This window comes from Telopea speciosissima, chromosome 2 (assembly GCF_018873765.1).
Source record: "Telopea speciosissima isolate NSW1024214 ecotype Mountain lineage chromosome 2, Tspe_v1, whole genome shotgun sequence".
Taxonomy (NCBI): Eukaryota; Viridiplantae; Streptophyta; class Magnoliopsida; order Proteales; family Proteaceae; genus Telopea; species Telopea speciosissima.
In genome coordinates this window covers 18,176,922-18,198,542 of record NC_057917.1, presented here as the reverse complement: position 1 = coordinate 18,198,542, position 21,621 = coordinate 18,176,922, and the positions used below count along the sequence as shown (strand labels likewise).

The following is a 21,621-nucleotide window of genomic DNA, read 5'->3' as shown; positions in this document are numbered from 1 at the left end:
GATTTCGATATCCCAAGAGGATATTATTGTAGAAAAGAAAAAATATATATACAATACCATGCCAAAAGAAACTCAGAAAAGCCCAACAGCCCAACAAAGCCATCAACCCTGCCAAAAGAATCTCCTGCCATCAACCCTATTAATATCAAATAGGGAAGAACAGGTTTTATCAAACACCATTTTCGTTCTGAACGGCGTTCTTGAGACCGTTACCAAACAGTCATTTTCGGTAGGGGTGTAAATGAATAGCCAAAATCCGTTTCCGTATCCGTTTAGCACTATCCGAATCCGTCCGAAAGCTAAACGGATGCGGATACGGATAGGCTATAGCTATCCAAAAAGCTATATTTACATGTAAACGGATAAAATATCCGATCCGTATCCGTGTCCGTATCCGTTTAGCACTATCCGAATCCGTCCGAAAGCTAATCGGATGCGGATGCGGATATAGCACTATCTGAGCCGAATCCGATCCGTTTACAGCCCTAATTTTCGGTCTCAAAATGCCGTTCCAGACCAAAAACGTTCTTTAACGTTTCTAATCAAGAACGGACGTTCTTTGTTCAGACATTTACCAAACGTAGCCTATCAGTTACTGTAGAAGGGACGGATGAGTATTTTAAAAAAGCAAGAGGTGAATTAAGTTTCGTTTGAATATCAAGGGGTGACGTGTTATTTACCCAAAGATGTCTTATTTTATTAATCCGAAACACCAATGTGATCTATCGATATCCAATCCCGATACCGAGATTACAAACCATGAATCCTACCCAAATTCTCCCGCTTAGACAATCCGTCTGGTTCAGACCTTCATAGTTCACACCACAATCTAACTTTAATTTTCTTCTTTGGCACTTGATATTCGACCTTTTGTTGGAGGCAACTATTTCTGGTATTAGTTTCTCTCATATCCCCTTTTCCCCCTCTTTTGTTGATTCTCTCAAAAATTTTCATGCATGAAAGCCTTATTGGCATCTTGATCATTTGATGTCATTACAAAACCCCAACTTAAACCCCAATTTACATTGTTTCTGCAAGGGCGTTCACAATGGCAGATATTGGGGAAAGCTCTTCTTCTCCTTCATCATCGAAGCCCATGAACGGAAAGCCAGTGGTTGTTCGGCTAAAAAGGAAAGCTTCCCAGTCGAGGGTTGACGGGCTCTGTGAGTTTGACTTCTCTAGTTTTCTCACTCCCCCCCCCCCCACCGGGGGCGTTGTTCTCACTTGATGGTATTGAGTATTTTCACTATTTTTGGGTTATCTTTTCTTCCCTCTCTGTTATAGGGCTAGAGATAACTGAGAGGCCAGTCAAACGGCCTTTATTGGATTTTGGGAAGCTATCCATCTCTGGTTCGACTGGGAAAGGTGAGAGGAGGCACTAAGTTTTTTTTTATTTTTTATTTGTGTACTTTCTTCCTAATCTAGTTGAATTATGCTAGAACTAATGAAATTTACAGAAGCAATAGTTTGTTCCACTTTTTTTTTTCGAATGGGTATATGTAGTATGTTGGTGATTTATTAGGGCTTGTGTTCTCTGACCCCTACTTGATATGGTTTTTCTCTAGACTGTGTTGAAAGCACTAACTGCATATGCAATGTTGCTAAAAATATTTGACATTTCATCTGTTTCATATTGTACTAGGCAAGTTCAAAATGAGTCAGATGATACAATCAGTGTAACTTTGTGTATCCATAATTTAGTTATTGTATTTGAAAAACCGACTTTCCCTGTCATCCATTGTTTCTGTCTCAACTCTCAACGTCTACAGAGATATACTTTTGTTCTTTAATCTATCAAATTTTGCATCTTCTACTTTACGGCCATACGGGTGAACTCTGTTTCAAGCTAGCGATATTTATATGTTTATTTGTTTTATAATTTATTTTCATTTTGCTGATGCAATATCATAATTTTTGTCTAGATGAATTGAAGACCAAAAAGATTTTTGTACAGCACGTGGAGACAGTTAGCAGTACTGAGGCTGCAGTTGATATTTTGCATTCATTTGTGGTCAGTGTGATGGTCTCTTGATGATTATCTCTTCTATACTTCCCTTATTTATTGATCTACTCGTGAGTAGTGACTGCCAAAGACCAACTTAGATTATGTCCACTGAGTTGGTTTTTTGGAAATGAGCTTTGTGCTCGTTACCAAGTTGTCAATTCTTGTTAATCTCATGTATCGAAGGTAAGAGCAAGAACATGTGGTGCTTACATCCAATATCAATTTCTCCCAGGTTAATTTGGATGAGGAACCAAAAAACAAAAGAAACCAATTTGGGGATTATAGGGTTTGGGGTTGGAAATTCTCAGACAAGAGATCAATTTTCCGGTATCAAAGAAGAAAGAGGTCGATTTGCCTACACAGTTAGCGACAGAACACAGAGAAAGAATGCGTTACCTGGTTCCTTGCGTCACCAATCGAGCATAAACAGTCCAGCGAGAGCGAGACAGGTTCGTTGGGGGGGGGGGGGGGGGTTGGGAAAATTTTCCAGTAGTTGCACACAAACTGGATGATTAGAATTTGAGCTTCACAGTACTCAGTACTCTGATAGGACCACAGGAGACTCTGGTTGGAGACCCTTTTTTTGTTTTCTTTTTTTTAAATTAATATCTAAACATTTTTCAAATTATCTCACGGACTACTACACATATTATAGTGAAACAAAGTTAAAGATTTCAAAAGGCCTAAAAAACTTCATCAAGAACCCTAAATCCATACCTTTCTGTTTCTGATTTCTTCAATCTAATACCAGAGGGCTTACAGCAGGCTGATTCTTACCAATTTCTGAGACAAAATGGGAGAAGAAAGAACAAATAAGTCAGATCAAAGACCCAAAACGCTGCCTACATCTCGCAAAAATCAGAGAGCGAGAGAGCGAGAGAGCGAGAGAGAGTTGCAGAAATTGCAAAAGAGAGAGAGAGGGAGAGAGAGAGAGCGAGACAGAGAGAGAGAGACAGAGAGAGACGGACAGAGAGATAGACAGATAGAGAGTGAGAGAGGAAGCGAGAGTGAGAGATGGCGAGAGAGCGAGGCAGAGAGAGACAGAGAGATAGCGAGATAGAGAGTGAGAGAGGAAGCGAGAGAGAGAGAGGGCTTCGCAACTTACCTTGAAGGGATTGCAGGTCATGAACTCTTCCGGCTGAATCCTTCTCTTCCCCTACTGTTCGCAAGTGATAACTTTCTCAAACCCCCAAGTGCTCACGGGTTTTGCTCGACATTTTCGTCAATTTGTCGTTCTTGTTCTTTACAGACCGTCTTTGAGGCCAAAATCCTTCCGGTTTGTTCTACAAGACCAAAAAAACGAACCGTCAAGCCAAATATAAATTCATGTTTTTTGGTTCTCAAATTCTCAAAGAACGGAAAAACAGTTTTGAACGTTGTTTAGACATTTATCAAACGTAGCGTTAGTCTATTATTAGTTATCGGTGTGAAATGACTGTTTCATCCTCATACTAAAACATTATAATTAAATTTACAATACTACCCTTCAAAATCTATGTTTGGATGTCAAGGGTAATTTAGGGATTTAAATTTATTTAACACATCATCACTTAACAACATAAAAAATGGTAGGGACTAATTTGTCATATTGGGGTCTAATACAGGGATAATTTGAGTATTTTCAAAAAATAGGGGTTGATTTGAGTTTTGTTTGAAAACCAGGGGATGATGTGTAATTTATCCTTTATAGTTTTATACTTGTTTTTTATAAAAGAAATAAAAAATCAAGGGAAAAAGGTCGCAACGCTACCCTTAACCTCACCTATAAACGCACCACCATTCATCTAAACCATTGATTCAAATAAGCAAATCTTAGCCGTTCATTCCCTCTTCGTTTAACTGGCACTATCGGTGAACCAACTTTACCAAATCCTACCATTCTCTCTCTTCTCCGGCAGTGAGCCTCTTCATCTTTGCTTCTGCCGGTTACCCTTTCGATGTATTGGGTGTTGAGAAAACAACGCCCAGAATGGCAATTTACAGAAGAAAAACGAAAATAGAGAAAGAGCACACAACGCACAACACAGAGATTTACGTGGTTCACCTCCAAGATGGAAGCTACGTCCACGGCCGAGCAGTAGAACAGATTTCACTATTTTCTCTGGAAATGTTACAAAACCCTAATGACCCTATCTCAAAGAGATAAGAACAATATATAGGAAAACCCTAACCCCAGAAAGTACACAAATGCTCCTAGCCCTCCGAAGGTCTCAACCGCACTTTCTAGACCAAATCAGGCTTCACCAGCAACATCGGGATCCTACCATTCTCTCTCTCTCTCTTCTTTGGCGGTGACCCTCTTAATCTCTGCTGCTTGCTACTCCAGTGGTGAGGGTTGATAATCTTTGCTACCACTCACCCTTTTCTTATTTCAAACATTTTGAATAGAAAGCTTGAAAAAACTGGCTAACAGCTTTGGTTTCGTCGTTCACGGCCTTTTAAGGTATTTTGTTTCATTGTTTCTTATTGAGCAATAGCCATGGATTGTCTGGACGCAACAAAGATCTCTGCTTCGGCTTTGGAGTTTCTTCTGAAAGCAGCTTCGTTGATACCCATTTCCACTTATGTCTTTGAGTGCATTTTTCTGCAGAGAGTGGTTGAGGTGTTGGCACTTACAGAGGCACCGAAGATGGAGCAAAGGGTAGTGGTCTCCTTGGAATGAACCTTAGAAGAAGAGAAGTGGAAGGGATCAGGACGAATGTAGCAGAAAGAGTGGCTAAGCCCTTCATCCAGAGGCTCTAATATCATTACAACTAAGTCGTTCTGACGAGGTGCTCCTCCAGCGCCGGAGAAACAGACACTAAGCTTCCCGAAACCGTTACCCATTGAAAGAATAATCCAAAGGCTGATTTACCTTCGATTTCTCTCTCTACTTTCTTCTTTGGAACTGCTGATTTCTGGTTGTTCAATTTACGATTGATGAATCCTACTCCAAAAGTGAGACAAAGAGAGAGAGAGAGAGAGAGAGAGAGAGAGAGAATGATACCTGAGTGAAGTGAGTGAGTTGTGCAGATAGTTCTCGATCTCCGCCGGCTTCGGTGAGAAATCCTCTACTACTTTTTATTAGGTTTTCTCTCCAAAACTAATCGGCTGTGGAGGTAAAAAAGTAATAATTAAAAGGGAAAAAGATCTTTTTCCAGGAGTGTGGTCTACGCCAGTACTCCTATAATTAAAATTATATTTTAACAATTAAGATTAAAGTTTAGAGATTCAACGGTTAGGATTAAGGGTGTGCGTTTAAGGTTTTGAGGGGTAGCGCTGCTACCACTCACTCAAAAATAAAAAACTATTTTATTACCATTTTACCCTAGTCCGTCCAGGTGTATTGGATCGGTGTCGGGATTGGGATCGGTCTTGGCCAATACCAATCCGATCCGGGTGATTTTTCTGATCCGAGATTGAGATTACAAACCTTTGTAGGATAAGAATTTGGTCGATTTTGATTCTCCCCTATTTGATTATGTATGGAGATGCCGATTTCAAGGCATCCAAGTCGATCTGAGAATCAGAATTGGTCAAGATAGATCTGGGTCCCAATCCCATGTTATTAAACCCTAGGTAGGATGTGGGTCTCAATTTCCTCCCCTACTTATGTACAAAATTTGAACCCAATCCAACTCCACGGCTCACCAAAACGTATGTTGAAAAGCTTATAACGCTTCACTAGGTTTCAAAAGTCAAACGGCTAAAAAAGGCATGGGAAAGGTTTATCTAATACCAAGCGACATAGAGGAACGCACCAATGAGATGTGGTGGATGGTTTAGAGAGAGATAGAGAGTGCTAGGCTGCTAGCATACCCTCCCTTAATGGTTCAAAGAAGTTTTTCCTAAAAGCATACTCAATTATAAGCATCGGTTAAAAATCTTTGCTGCGCCTAACACTAGAAACCCATAATAAATTGGGGGAGAGGTTCTTTGAGCAAGCGGAATAGGGAAGTGCACCAATGAGATGTGACAAATCAATAAAATACATAAGAGGACAACAAGGTCATTTTAAGTTGGCGAGGGCAGGCTTATTGTGAAGAAGGTGGGAGTGTTTGTGTTGTTGTTTAAGATGTCTGATTTGGGTATGTTGGGCTTTGGGTAAAGGGTGGTGTTCATGTACATGCACTGGGTTAGTTGGTCCTCAACAATTTAAGGCCCCACACCATTATTGATTTTTCAAGCAATCGGGCCTCATAGGCTAGGCATGGTCATTCTTCTATTTGGTTTGTTGGTTACCAATACATAATCAGGGTCATGGTAATCAAACTAATTGGGCCTTAAACGGTCTTTTTTCCTAAGCATGCTATAAAACGGCCTTAAATGGGTACTTGGGTTATAAATGGCCAGTTAACGGTTCTAGTCAATCTCGTTTGTGCGTCTATTGGGTTACAATCAAATATCGTTGTTGATTAATTGGTAATTTGGTTAGGTTTGGCATCGGGCCATTTACTAATTGGTCAATTTGGTGTTAGATTGTAGAAGACGTGGTTAGACAATATGCCTATGTCTGAGATGAGAGCATTCTTCATATTGTGAATTTTTTATTATTCTATACAAGATTTTTTTTTTTTTGGGATAAAGAGATTCAATACACGTGGTTACAACTAGGGCTGCAATAGGGTCAGGTTGGGCCGGGCTTTTTAAAACCCTAGGCCCAACCCTGAGTCCCCTTAGCTGGGCCCAGGCCTGCCTTGACCCTGATTCAAGGCCTAAATACCTTGACCCTAACCCTGACCTTGACGGGCCAAGCCCAGCCCAAGCCCGCCCTGATTGGCCCTGGCCCTGCAATAATTAAATTAAAATTACAAGACAAAAGATGTGTGGAAGGAGGCTTGAACCCAAGACCTTTTAGTAGCTATTGGATTTTACACAATTCAAACTGCCAAGTGCACTAAGTACTTGATATACATATAATACCTTTTATTTTTTAATAAATAAATAAATTTCTTCAGGGCCAAAATCAGGGTCGGGCTGACCCAAGGTCTCAACCCTGACCCGACCCGACCCTGACTCAGGGCCAGGAATTTCTGGCCCTAGCCCGCCGTCAGGGCCAGAAATCTTAGCCCAGACCCTGTTCGGGCTCAGGGCGGGTTCGGGCCGACAGGGCCAAACTTGCAGCCCTAGTTACAACTAATTATTCTTTCAATTAAAGGATTGAAAAATAAAGAGATATACATAAAGAGACTGAGATACATAAAATAACAAGAGGATAAGGAAGGAAAGGTGAGAGTTTTTTTTTGGTAGAAGGAAAGGTGAGAGTTGGTGGCGCTAGCTTGATAGTGAGAGCTCTTCATCTTCTGCCCCATCTCTCTCTTCCAGAGTACCAATCCCCGGTCCCAGTCGACGCTTAGGTCGACCGGTTGGTTCACTTGATAGAATTGGTTGAACTGGATCTGTTGTAAATCGCGGCGCTATATCCGCGGTCCTATTCCTGAATATCTACTTCTCTCCACTATATTAACTATCCGATGACGTCAATCATGAGCCGCACATTGTATTGCTACGTTAATTTAGGGGACCCACTAAGCTGATCGGGTAGTCTATAACAATACAAGTGGCAGGAGCATCGGGATTTGGGATCAAACGTTACCACCAAGCTCAAAATTCTTGGTGGAGTTAATGACTAAAAACATTAGGTAATATGTCCAAATTGCCCTTTCATGTAAATGACTTCAATCCTAACTGCAACCCCATTCTCTCAACTGTGGAGGATTCAAACCACTTGGAAATGAAGGAACCGAAGAGCAGCCAGCCCCTTCCGATTACCTGCAACTCCATTTCAGGCGACCACCAGTCTCTCCAATGACCTGCAACTGACCACCGGCCTGGGCTTAAGTGTTCCGGCGACGACCTGCAAATTGAGAGCTTCTACTACTCCCCTGTGAACTTCAACTTAACCTGGCTGTAAGTAATTTGGATAATCTCTGCAATCAATCGTCTCAATACAACTTATTCACTCTATGACTCCGACTCTTAATCGTCTCAACTTCCCAGCTGAACCAATGAACCACCATTGCTGCTCAATCCGCAGCAACCCTATAAAGAAAGGTAAAATGATTATAAAACGAAAAAAAAATAATGGAAAACTCTAATCTAACTGAGTAAACATGAATAAATCCCATTCTCTTTTCTATGTCTTGAATCACTGTAAATCTGTGGAGGTAAAAAGAAATAGAAGTTTCAAAAAATAACCTGAAAAATATGGTTTCTCATGACAACAATGCCTAGGGGCATAATTGCACTTAAAGGATGGCCACCAATCCAAAGTTGCACAGACGAAGTTGTTTTCAGTTTCTGCATCGACGTAGCACCTTTCACTATCACCAGAATTTGAAGTATTAGTCCATATCATATCGTATCGGTTGATATGTATCAACCGATATGTATCAGTGTCAGCCGATACGTATTGGTGTCAGTCGATACGGGCCAATACGAAACGTTGATACTTATCGATACCATTGATAACATTGATAAATGGGTTTGTGGATGCATTAATACATAACAATATGTATCGATACGTATCGGTCGATACAGATCGATATATACCGTTACCATCAATACGGCCAATACATTCCATAAAAAGCCCTTTTTCACTCACAGACTCGATATAGCTGCTATTCTGGCGGAAAAATGAAGGAAAACTCTCAACAAAGAGTTTAAAATCTTGCATTTAATCTTGTTTTTTTTATACTTTTGGACCAAAAAATGAATTAAGGAGTGCTACAACATCATCCTTTGCATCATCCAACAATCTTCATGGCTATAGACTATTATAACATGCAAGAAACCTCATCTTTTATAACAATTGCAATTTAAGGCACTTGTCTAGTTATACATTATTCTCCATTTTAGTGTTTATGCATGATACTTGTTATATATTACTTATTTATATTGTTTGTTTTTTGTTCCAAAAGCGAATTTTCGTGTGTACCTATAGCGTTCAATACGTATCTCCAATACGATATGATACGTCTCTTAAAATCACCTGACCAATATGATACATGATACCAATACTTTAAACCTTGACTGTTATTGTAACATGTTCTTCAACATGGCCATGTTTTTTTTTTTGGTAATTTACCATGGCCATGTTGATGATTATGATGATGATGAGGTAAGTGAGCTAAGCAGATTAATGATAATTGAGAAAGGAGAAGGGAGAAGAGGAAAAGTTTTCTGAAACTCATCCTCATCGCCTTGGTGGTCTTCAAAGTCCCGATGGGTGTGTACCCAACTAATCCATGGTACTACAGTAATGTTACTACCTCAGCGTTCGTTAGCTTACTAAGATCCGGTGTGCCAGGGCCTTTGAACGCCTCATGGCGCAAACACCGTCAAACCCTTAGCCATCGCTGATTGGTAGACCTTGAGAACTCTAGAGCTTTGGATGAGTAAAACAAAAGGTTTGCAGCCATGCTTCTCGAGCAGGGCAGTGTCATTGACGTCAGCGGCGGAGGGAGTAGGAGCCGTAAGGATCCCATGAGCTATGATTGGGGCACCGATCTCCAGAATTGAGATGTTGTAGGGGATCTGCTTGACGCTTTTGGTGTAGGTAGAGTCGAGCTTGGATCCAGTTGCAGCAGAGCCGAAACTGACTTTGCTGCCCTTGAGGTCGGTGATGTTGATGAAGCCGAGATCGTTGAGGGCATTGCCGGTGGTATAGTAAAGAGTGGTGGTGAGGGTGGTGCCCTTCGAGATGTCGTGGAGCTTAGAGGTATCATAGTAGTCGAGAAGGACGAGAAGGCTAAGGGCATTCTTGATAACGGAGAGTGGGTGACTGCCTACAAGCGAGGACATGACAGCATTGGGAAGCACGAGACAGGTGATGGTTTGGCGAATGTTGATTTCATTAGTGAACTTCGTTTGGTCAATTATGTTAGCGGTGTAAGTATAAGGACAAATATGTAATTCTACCCTCTCAAGGGTGGAGCAATCATAAAAATCATTCAAAACTCCTTCCGTTAGCAACTAACAAAACTCACTAACTGCTTGGGTTTAAGTGTTAAATGGTTTGGGAGGTAGGGGTAGTCTATGTACTTTTTAGAAACACAAGGGGGAAGTGTACCTTAGCCATTCGTCAGGGGAGGTCCATGTTTTTTACCCTAATGATTATTGGGGTTGTATTTGTAATTGGGTAGGGTTTTGGGTCTATTACATGTACAAGGGTAAAATTGTAACTGTGTGGGGATTAGGGTTTCTAGGTTTCCTATATATTATCTTTGTGAAAAACCCGAGACCCAATTAAGGGGAGATCACATTGTGAGGTGGAGAGTGGTATGGAGAATTTTTTTTGTCCCACAGTGGAAAATATCTGGTTCTCTTGGGTGGATGTAGGCATTCGTGCCGAACCACTTTAAGTTCCTCGTGTTTTGTGTGATTATTTGCTTGTTACTTCCTCGTGGTTATGCATTCGTCCCCAATAAATGGTATCAAAGTGAGGTTCGGCATATTGTTCCGGGGTTGTACACGGAGATCTGACGAAAAGGTGGCTCAAGGAGAGCTGAAGAAGGTAGTGCGCTAAGTCCTTGTCTTTTTTCACTGAAGAGCGCAGATGTAGTTTTTTCCCTCTACATCCAAGGAATTGTTAAAGGAAAGAGAGAGAAATAGGGAAGAAAAGAGGTGCATAGGGAGAAAAAGTGTACGACTCCATACGTGAGGGAGGAGGGAGAGGAGAAAAAAAAGAAGGAAAAAGTGGTTTTTATACAATTACAACTTACAATTGATAATCCAATAATCAACCAATAGCCATGCTTGAAGATGAGAGAGAGAGAAAGAAGAGAGACAATGGAAGGAGAAGAACATGAGAAAATATTCCAAAACCACGATAGACTCTGAATAACTTGTCTATCATGGGCAATATCTTATTTATTAAATGTCTAATAGAGTTGTATTCCAAGTTGGGATCCTACTTAGAATACAACATTGATTACAACTGAAATAAGGAAAGTAAAAAACAGAAAATAAACAAAGACATATTATGATAGGGACACTCCCCCTATCGTGATCACTAACAAGTAAGCCTACTGCCAACAGTATCAAAGGGGAAAAGATAAAAATGCCCCTGTGCTATATATACAACTTTAACACTCCCCCTCAAGATGAAGCATATAAATCACCCATGCCCAGCTTGAACAGTCTTTCAGGAAAGTAGGACGAAATAGAGGCTTTGTAAATATATCACTCAGTTGATCGGCAGAAGAGACAAATGGAGTAACAATCAACTTTCTCATAATTGCATTCCGCACAAAATGACAGTGGACTGAAATGTGTTTAGTCCTTCCATGAAGTACTGAGTTACTTGCAATGTAGTTAGTAGCTTGATTGTTACCATACATATACATAGGTTTAGTAACAGAAAAACCCAACTCTTGAGGCAGGGACTTCAACCACATCAATTCAACTACAGTATGAACCATAGCCCTATACTCAACCTCGACACTAGATCTAGCCATAGTTGTTTGCTTCTTTCTTCTCCACGTGATAAGATTGCCATCAATAAATGTACAATAACCTATGGTAGATCGCCTATCACCATAAAAAAACCAGCCCTGTCTGCATTAGAAAACCCAACCAGATCAATGTGCTGATGTGGGCGATAAATGAATCCTTTTCCCAGAGCCCCCTGTAGATACCTTAAGATACAACACATTGTTTCCCAGTGATTCTTCTTAAGTGATTGCATAAACTGGCTAACAACAACAACAGAGGATGTATGAGGTCTAGTAACAATCAGATACATGAGTTTCCCAACTAATGTCCTGTATCGATGCATTTCCTCAAATTCCTCGCCATTACTTGTCTTAAACTTCTGGTGTGGATCCATAGGAGTATCAACTGGTTTGGAAGCAAGCATACCAGTCTCAGACAAGAGGTCTAACACATATTTTCTCTATGATAGATTGATACCTTTTTTACTCTGTAATACTTCAATACCAAGAAAATACCTGAGAATACCCAAGTTTTTCATCTGAAATGCTAATGGTGATAAGATTGTAACTTTGTGATCCCAGATCCATCATCCCCAGATATAATAATGTCAAGATTGTCATCAACATATCCAACTAGAACAACCACTTTAGAATTCCGTCGTAGAACAAAGACAGAGTGATCAGGAAACATTGTGAGAATCCAAACCGAGTAACAATTGTACTGAACTTGTCGAACCAGGCTCTGGATGCCTGTTTTAAACCATATATTGCTTTCTATAGCTTAAAAACTCTATGAGAATTCTCCCTTGAGCAACATACCATGGAGTTTGCTCTATGTACACCTCCTTGTAGAGATCACCATATAGAAATTCTAATGTCAGGCTAGAACCTGAATAGATCTAATCCAAGGCAGGATCAAAAGGAAAATACAAAGATAGAAAGTCTTCCGGTTTGTCAGACCTGGAAGTCGGGATATTTTGATGTTGATTCATATATAATGTCTCCAAAGAACAAGAAAGAGAGCAAAGGAAACAAAAAAATCATTTGAGGGAACCAGGAGAATAATGGGAAGTAAAAATAAGCGAAACAAGAGAACAATGGGAAGTAAGAATAAGGGAAACAAGAGAACATTGGAAACTAAAAATAAGGGAAAAACAAGAGAACAATGGGAAGTAAGAATAAGGGAAACAAGAGAACAATGGAAACTCAAATGAGGAAACAATTTCCTTGGTTGAAGTAACAAATACCCAAAAAAAACCACAAATTTGTAACCTGTTGAAGCAGCAATGATCTTGATGTAATAATCTTCAAGAAACCAATGTGACAATTAGTTGAAAGAAATCCTAGCCGCTTGTAGCACTCTTGAACTCGATTTGAACAAAATTAGGGTTTGGATTCAATAACCGATGGAAGGTGATGGGAAAGAGGATTGCTATCGCAGCTCACCTTGGGCATCTCACCCAAGTACCCAACCTATCTCAGGATTTTTAACAAAGGCTAAATCCAATATTTCATTAATCAAATTCGTGTTCAATGCTGACATTCCTTACAAATGTCTATAAAAGACTCAAAAATAGACTTAGATACTAAAAAAGAAAGGCCTAACCCTATCTTTAACTAATAAGGTAACCTAAATTGACTAACAAAGTTAAATAATAAAGAAAACAAACTCAAAATAGGACTCTAACTAAACTAAGGAAGTAAATCCCGTTTTCTAACTTTCTACCCTGATTTTAGGCCCATTAAATTGGCCAATTACAAAATAAACCCATGGGATCCAAAGCCCAACACATATATAACCCAACCGAAAGCTTATTTCCACTAAAATAAGCCCTAAGTGACTTATTTACATCAATTCTCCTCTGCTTGAAAAAAATTCATCCTCAAATTTTGCAAAATGGAGGAATCAACTTTGTGTGATGAACATTTGTCTTCAACCCATAATAGTACTCAGGTAGTTCATGGATGTTAGGAATGTAATCTTCAAAACATGAAACTTTCTCTTCAAAGAACTCTGGTGGCATGACAAACTCTTATATGCTCAACTTCGAAATCAACAGTCATGACCATGGGGTCTTCTACAGTTGTGTCTTCAAGCTTCTCTACTTCAAACTCTTCGAATGAAAAAGTCCATTTTACCTTTATCACCTATTCAATTGAAAATAGTGAAGTTAAAATTACCAACTTACCCTTTAACTACTACTACTTCTTGCAACCACACTCATGTTGCAACCCACTCACCCCAACACCCTGAACTTCATGCCACCCCTACCCTATCGTCCGTGACGACATCGTCACCACCAAGGCCAAGCTCTATCGACTTAGTTTCTAGGGCGGTGGGGGTGCAAGAAGAAAAAGAAGGGTAAAATGGTCACTTCACTACCCTTAAAAAGGTAGTTTGGGCATTTAGGATTTTTCTAAACCATGACATCATTGACTAACAGACAGGGGTTACTTGTAAGAAATCATAATATACAGGGGCTATTCAAATAATAATTTGAAAAGTTACGGTTATCAAGCAATCGGGCTATAGTATAAGGAGTGTACAAGTAATTTTTTTTTTAAAAAAAAGGAAATTTATGTTTACCACCCTTGAGGTTTCAAACAATTATGTCTAGCACCCCTAGAATTTCATCTATTTCATAAACCACCCCTGTTTTTGAAAGATTCTTACAAAAGTACCCCTACCGTTAGATGAGAACAATTAAGTGATGATGTCATCACCCAAATATTAACTAAATGCGCATAATACCCTTAATGAAGGTACTTTTCCATATTTACCCTCATTTGTAAAAAATGGATCCACGACGATCCCAAATATTAACTAAATGCCCATAATACCCTTTAAATCTAGCTTTTTTCATCATTTTCTCTTGCCGTTCTTCCGATTCAAGACTGGTTCGTCTCTACTTTCCTTCCTTCTCTCACCTAAAATCTTATTGTCAATCTTTCCATCATCACAGATAAGAAGAACAACCCATTTTGAACATAACTCACCAAATGGTGCCTGGAGACGATCTCAGCTTCATGCCCAGCGGCAATGGTCCTCGATGAAGATGAGTAATGGATGACCAGTGCAAGTGAATGAGCCTAATAACAAGGGATGTGAGTTTATTACCCAGGTAAATGAAAATAAAGCAAAACAAATTAGGGTTTAATCGATTATGTTCAAGGAAATAGGAAGTCTGATGGTTTCGGTGGCGATGGGGGAAGGGGCAGCCATGGTGGGGGTTACAATTTTGGAAACGGAGGTGGTGGTTATCGTAATTACGGTGGTGGTGGTCAAAGGGGAGGGGGTGGTTACGACGACGGTGGCGGTGGTGAGTAGAAATAAGGGAAGAAGAACGGGACAAAGGCAAAATTGTCATTCCCACCCAAAACTAATGTAGTTAGCACTCAGAAGTACAGACGTAATTTGAAAATTTTCAGGAGGTGGTAAATATAATAGTTTGAAACCACAGGGATGGTAAACGTAAATTTCTCCAAAAATAAAGACAAGAACATTGAGAGGAGCTATAGCTTGCGACAGCTGAAGGTTCATTTCCACAGATCACCAATTCAAGAGCTTTAAAGACACAAAAGGAGTCCCGGGGAGATCACTTTCGCATGTCAAATCTCATGGGTTATTCCGCCCCCAAAGCAACATCCGCCACCTATGAAATTAGCAGAAAGTTTGGAGAACTGATTCACATTTTGCCTATAGAGATGTCGACTAATGGATTTCCTTCACAGATAAAATAAATAAAGAAATAAGTAAAATTCCAGATCTTGATTCGGTTAAGATTCAATTGGAGAGGGATTTTTTTATGGTGTGGGATTGTCTTTGGATGAAGGAGGAACATTGTACAATTTTCTTCACAAAATTAAACAATTTTTTTTACAGGAGCATTAAAATATTTATTTAAAAAATAAACACTATTAAGAGCTCGAAACATCTAACGAGATTATTATGTCATGATAATACAAGAAATTAATTAAGAAACTCATGCTTCTAGTTTGACAGTCGAATCAATTGTGTCAGACTTGTTATTCTGCTGTCCCCAGAGTTGTGCATATCTTCCTGCCATTGGTAAGAGAGTCTCATGCGAACCTTGCTCAACCACCTTCCCATTCTCCAGAACGATAATCTGAAATTACAATGCGAAAAGTGAATAAGATAGACAAACCCATTCACCTACCAACCCTACTACATATTTGGAGGTTCAGTTCTGAAGGAAAGCACAAGCATTGAATAGGTAAAGACTCGAGAATATTTCCACGAAAGAAATTACCCCATCACATTGCATTGCAGTTGTGAGACGATGAGCAATAAAGATTGATGTACGGTTCTTTGACAGAGAATTCAGTGCACTTAAAATCTCTGCCTCTGTTGTACTGTCTAGAGCACTTGTAGCTTCATCACATAGCCTGAAGGGACAAAAGGACAGGAAAAAAGTTTGATAATGCATTCATACTAATGAGTGTTTCATTGTAATAAAACAAGTAGGAGGGGCAGCAGGGTACTCAACAATTATCAGTAACAAGTACGACAGAAATTATGAAATAAATACAAACCATGATTACAACCTATGCATGCATCCTTATAATTTCATATTTTCCCTCTCCAATGGAGATATCTTATTAAAAGGGTGGTTATACAAGATAAACTGATTTCATTAAGTAATATAACGTGGAAAAACCGTACTTCACAAAAATAGGGAACAAATAGTCCTGAAGAGGCATAAAGCAAAGGCAAAAAGCATATACATAAAACAAGATGATCCACAGAGTCCAGAGGATTCCTCCCCCCCCTTTGAGAGCTGTTGAACTCGTGATCTGCCTAAGCCATTGAATTCATCCAACAAACATCAATCAATTAGTAAACAGAAAACATCACGACACATTCTTTGAAAGTGGTGAGATGAAACTTTGTCACTACATTATTTGAAAGTGGCAACCTGAGATTTTCACTATATTGTTGGTGTTACCTTGATTTTGGACCCTCTCCAATGCCTTGGGTCGCCTAGACGATGTGACAACTAGTGGGATCCCCTTCTTGTACGTACGAGAACAGGATCCCAACTTGTGACAACTATGGCTTTCAAGGGAGTAAATCTTGCTAGGTCAAACGATCAGGGACAATTTCAGCTTGCCACTTTCATTAATTCACTCATTGGCATTACTGAAACCTTCTTTAATACATCTTTACAACATTAGAATCTATGATTGTCACAGTTCTTCCGAGCAGTGATTCCATCTTCCAAGCTGGTTCCTCCAAGTGAAGTTTTGAGCTTACAGCATGTCCTTATAGGTGTCTTTCAACTCTGATTGGTCATCGCTCGGGTACATGAGGGGGCCTGTCAGGGCCGCTTAGAATCCATCCATGAAGGACATAGGCCCAAACCTTATGGAGTTATCGATCATCATTTCGGTGATCGGTAATGGAAAATCATCTTTGGGACAAGCCTGGTTGAGATCTCGAAAGTCAAATAGACTTGGATCAACTCATTCTTTTTCTTTATGGGGATGATGTTGGCCAATCAGTCCGGATACTTTTCTTCTCGATGGAGCCGCCCTTCTCGAGTGAGTTTTGCTTATCCGCCTTGTTGTTCCCATGTTTCAGAGCGCTAGCTTCAACAAGCTTTCGATCCGCCCCGGTACTCTTTTTTCTTCTTATTGATCCGAATGAATCAAATCATTTATCCTTCCTCGCCTTGAAAAGCGGGTTGTCTTCCTCTGTTCCTTCCATTACCGACAGCTAGGAGTGCCTCTATGCTAGGACTACTAACTAGTGTGGCAGGGCTAGTAGAGCAACTTCTTGCTGTGCCCAATGCCCAAAGCTTGGACAATATCCCACTAGTGCGATTATTCCATTACTGACCTGCAGAGGGGATAGCAGCATGTGGGGGTGGTGAATGCGGGATGCAATATTTGATGTCGGTGTGTTAAGCATTTAGCAATCCACGATTAGTTGGGCACTACGGGGCCCTGTTAGCATAGTAGTAAATCTCGGCGAAATTTCAGAAATTTCGGTGTGACCTAGATGGAATGCAGTCGAAATGACCCCCCCCCAAAAAAAAAGAGATAATTTCAGCGAGATATCAAAATTTCGGCTGTGTGTAGCATCTTGCCGAAATATCGCCGAGATGTTACAAAGGCCAAGTATAAGAAAGCAAGGTCTCGTGACTGTCAGTCAAAATTTCGACCAAGAGCTCTTTGGTGACTCCCATTTCGACTTTTTAAGCTGACTTTTGCTGTTTTGTGCTTTCTTCTTCGATTTTTCACCGCATCAACGCCGTAATCACTTGGGAAAACAACATTTAATGCAATTTACATGGCAACTGTGGAGGATTATACTCGTTTCTTCTTTAAGACTATGAAGTGGCATTCATTTGTCCTACAATCAAAGGACAATGCACGTCGGCTCCATCGAATTATGAGTGAGATCGATCCTGGAAGACGCAGTAATTATAATTAGTAGACACTTATATTTGGAAAGTGTAATACCCCTCATGCTTGTGGTAATATTTTATACATATCTTTGAAGTTTATTACTATTTTAATGAAATGTGATTATATTATTAACACTTGGATAATGTAGTTGTGTATTACCATTTCATTGATAAATGTGCTATGTTATTGTTCAGTGGCATGATAGTAATTTTAGGTATTATTTATGAGATAGGACTTGTATTTAAATGACAAATGTATGGATTACCATGCTACAATATTATATACTAACGTGCATTATAATATTTTATACCATGATAATATGAGGAATGTTATTTCATTATTTTACATTTGATTCCTACCATTTATGGGATTATAATGTGATTAATATACTATTGTTTAATGTATGAAATATGGATGATATTTATAGTAGCACATTTATGAATAGTACATATACTGTGGGCAGTTGGTATATGGTATGGTAACCCTTGGTTCAATTTAAGTGAAGTTGGGTTCAACCCTTGGGGTTGGTCCAATTTAAGTGACTAGGGTCAGTGTTGGTTCAATTTAAGTGGATGACTGGGCAATGTGATAAATGATTTCAGAAAGGAGCATTTTGGGGAGTGAAAGAGGTTGGTGAGGATGCATGAGAGCTTATTGGGCCAAATTGTAGTGGGGGAACTGTTTGGGGAACTATTTACCATGGGCAAACTTGGGAATTACTAAGGGGATTTGAAATATTACAAAAGGAGCCATTATTCTTGGGTTAGCTTAGTTGTTAGTTATTTCAGTTATTATGTTCATTAGTGGACTAATTGAAGATTAGTGAAGAGTCTATAAAGGGGCCACTTGAGGATTAAGCTGAGAAAATCTCAGCAACTTGAATAGAGAAGGAAGAAGGGGGAAGAAGAAGAAGAACAAGAAGGGAGGAAGAGACTGGTTTGCATGTTGCATGATCTTTGAACATTGAAGAAATTTGAGTGAAACTTGGAGGAATCATTTGGAAAGTGAGAGGCTGAAGTGAATATTTAGTCTTTGGAGTCAAGAGTGAAGGGTTCTTCTACTGTAACTAGAGAGGAGCTGGGGATTAGGTGAGTTTTTTTTGTTTCTTTTGATTTGTTTGGTAATCTGTGTTAAGGCTTTGATTCAATGTTAGTAAAGGATTAGATACCCCTTTTTGATGTGTTTGAACCCCATTTTGATGGTGGTTTGAGTTGGGGTTTGAATCCCTTCGAATCCACCTTGAACAGAGGAAGGAATCCCCAAAATCCCCAAAACCCTAGGCTGAAAAGCCTTCTCGGATTCTTTTTCCGACTATCCGGCTAGTTCGGTAAGTTTACCAGCGATCCGGTAAAATTCACTGGAGCCTCCGGTGGAATGGAATCTTTAAAGTATTACAGAAATCAAACAACAGAACCCATCCAGATTCCTATCTGGCGAGCTCGGCTTGGAGTCCGGCAGATGTCCGGAGATCCGGCAGACCAACGAGTCTGATAAACCCTGTTATTGACTGTTTTGCCTGTTTTGAAGGGCTGAACCATATGGGACTTAGGGATTTGACTTCTTAAAGGCACATGACACATATTTGGTTATGTTTTTGCATTAGGTAACGAGTGAGACGACGTCCCCAATTGTTCAACCGTTGACTTTCAATCTTGAATCACATGAAGTGAGGTGAGGAATCTATGGCTATGTAATGTGATTATTTATGTGTAATGTGAGTGAAGTGTATGACATAGATTGGTATGGTATGATGTATCTACTGAATGGTGTGTACTATATTTAATGTTGTATATATGATGATAATTGCATGCTTGCATACTTGACGATGTGTACATGTTTTGGGAAGGTGTTATGGAATAGAATTTACTATGAATTGATTTATAAATGTTATTTCTGACCACACCTTTGGGTTGGGGGTATGACAACACAAGGTGTTGTGACTTTAAAGGAATGATTATGAGTGAAAGAACCAAATTAAGAGAAAAAGTATGAGATGAAAGATAATGCATGTATTTCTAATTAACTGTAACTTTTAGAATACCCTTGTGGCGAGTGCCCCTTTCCAGTAGGGGTAACATACTGGATGAGGGCTTTATGAGGTGTAGGACACATCCGTCCCAGGATTCCAGTCACCTAGAACAAGGTGTAGATGTGGCCTACAATATATCTAGAGCTAGTCCTTCCCCAGGGCTCCAGTGCCTGGATACATGGAGGTAGACAAGTCTAGTATGGAGATGTGATAGATGAGGGTTCCACTCCCAGGGCTCTGGTGCCTGGATACACGGGTGTAAAGCTCGTCTATATTAGTATGTTACCTATTAGATGAGGATTCCTCCCCAGGGCTCTGGTGTCTGGGTACATGGGAGTAGAGCTCATCTAAATAGACTAATGAGATGGATAAGGGTTCCTTTCCTAGAGCTCCGGTGCCTGGACACAAGGAAGTAGAACCCGTCCTATTGCTACCGTATCATCCTCCCCGGGCTGTAGTTACCGAGAATAAGAGTGAATAGTGATATGAGGTCAAATACCACCCTCAACTTATTGTGCACTCGGTAGACTACAAAATGGCCATGACTTGACCTAGCAAATTGCAATGAATTGATTTGCAAATTTGTTATCTATGCTTTTATGTTCAATCATTCTATTCATGCATATGTATGTATTATTCATAGTACCTCATTAGGCGTAAGCTCATTCCTTTAAGTTGATGCTTTTCACCGATGATGAAGCTTTGGAGGAAGTTTATCCAATGGATGGTTTTGAAGGCGATAAGCCTTAGGGATATTTAGTTCCTTTCTTTTTGTTGTGTTGAGAAGGAGCAGTAGGTGGCATGTATTAGAAAATGACCCTGAAACAATTATATAGTTAGCCTTTTGAGCCTTTTATGGGCTGAATATTATGTACTCGTAAATTACCCACCACTGTTTATAACTTTGAGAATGTTTTATTTGTAATTAGGATATTTGTGCCTCTTGAGGCTAATGTTCGTAAGAGTGGGACCTATCACTCAGTCCGGGCTTTGGGTTGGGGTCCGGGTCATGACAAAAAGTATATTGAGATCCACATTATGTACTTAATCCTATGACTCATTGACTCTATGTTTGTATGTTTTACTTGTTTAACTTGCTTATTATATCTTCTAGTACTTAGACAATGTGTAAGTATACATTAGGATTTGACTGTACACTACCAATCAAGGGTGCAAATCCAAAACACGCACTTTGGGTGACTATTTTTGCAATATGAACATTTATATATGTTTAATATAATCTAAAATAGGGTTTCTGTGAAGTATCGGGCCTTGGTTTGGCCTTAAGCCCACCGAAACAGCCAACCGAAATATCGCGTGAAAAAGGACAAGATTTCGGCAAAATTTCACCGAAATCTCGGTATCTTGGTAAGGCCAAAATAGCCTACCGAAATCAACTTGCCAGTCAACTAACCCGCTTTCCTGAGTCAACTGGCGGGATTTTGCCGATCCAGGATTGTACCCGAACCCCATTCCCAGCTCTGAGATGATCACCTTATTGAGTTGGATGACTTCCTGCTTGGGAGCGTGACTTTCCCCAGAGGGGGAGAGACCCCAGTTAGCGACACAGGAGTGCCAAGACGAGCCAAGATGGCCTTGAGCCTTAGGTAACGCTTTAACTGCCCCATTTTTATGCTAATTCTGGGTTTTTTCCCCCTATTTTCCCTTTTCTTTTGATTCTTCTCTTTCCCCTTTTTTCTCCCTCTTCCCATTCAATGGTTTGGGTGCCTTGACACTAAAAA

The 21,621-nt window shown here is 39.9% G+C and overlaps 3 protein-coding genes across 3 annotated transcripts in view; 1 reads left to right on the top strand and 2 right to left on the bottom strand.

Annotated features, from left to right (window-relative positions):
• The first annotated feature begins 1,019 nt into the window (after window positions 1–1,019).
• Window positions 1,020–2,104, top strand: LOC122652566 (RNA-directed DNA methylation 4-like). The gene is made up of 3 exons (XM_043846350.1): window positions 1,020–1,163; window positions 1,285–1,365; window positions 1,923–2,104. The coding sequence occupies exons 1-3, from the start codon at window positions 1,049–1,051 to the stop codon at window positions 2,030–2,032; spliced, it is 306 nt and encodes a 101-aa protein (XP_043702285.1). The 5' UTR covers window positions 1,020–1,048; the 3' UTR covers window positions 2,033–2,104.
• Window positions 2,105–9,233: 7,129 nt separating this feature from the next.
• Window positions 9,234–9,845, bottom strand: LOC122652493 (fasciclin-like arabinogalactan protein 8). Its single transcript, XM_043846249.1, has one exon. It carries the CDS (start codon window positions 9,785–9,787, stop codon window positions 9,308–9,310), a length of 480 nt encoding a protein of 159 aa, XP_043702184.1. The 5' UTR covers window positions 9,788–9,845; the 3' UTR covers window positions 9,234–9,307.
• Window positions 9,846–15,336: 5,491 nt separating this feature from the next.
• Window positions 15,337–21,621, bottom strand: part of LOC122651984 (ABC transporter B family member 25, mitochondrial) — an 83,419-nt gene continuing 77,134 nt past the window's right edge. Inside the window, exons 19-20 of the mRNA XM_043845594.1 lie at window positions 15,690–15,825; window positions 15,337–15,545 (exon numbers count right to left, since the gene is read on the bottom strand). Of these exons, the coding sequence (XP_043701529.1) occupies window positions 15,402–15,545; window positions 15,690–15,825 (280 nt within the window). The 3' untranslated portion in view covers window positions 15,337–15,401. The remainder of the gene's footprint in view (window positions 15,546–15,689; window positions 15,826–21,621) is intronic.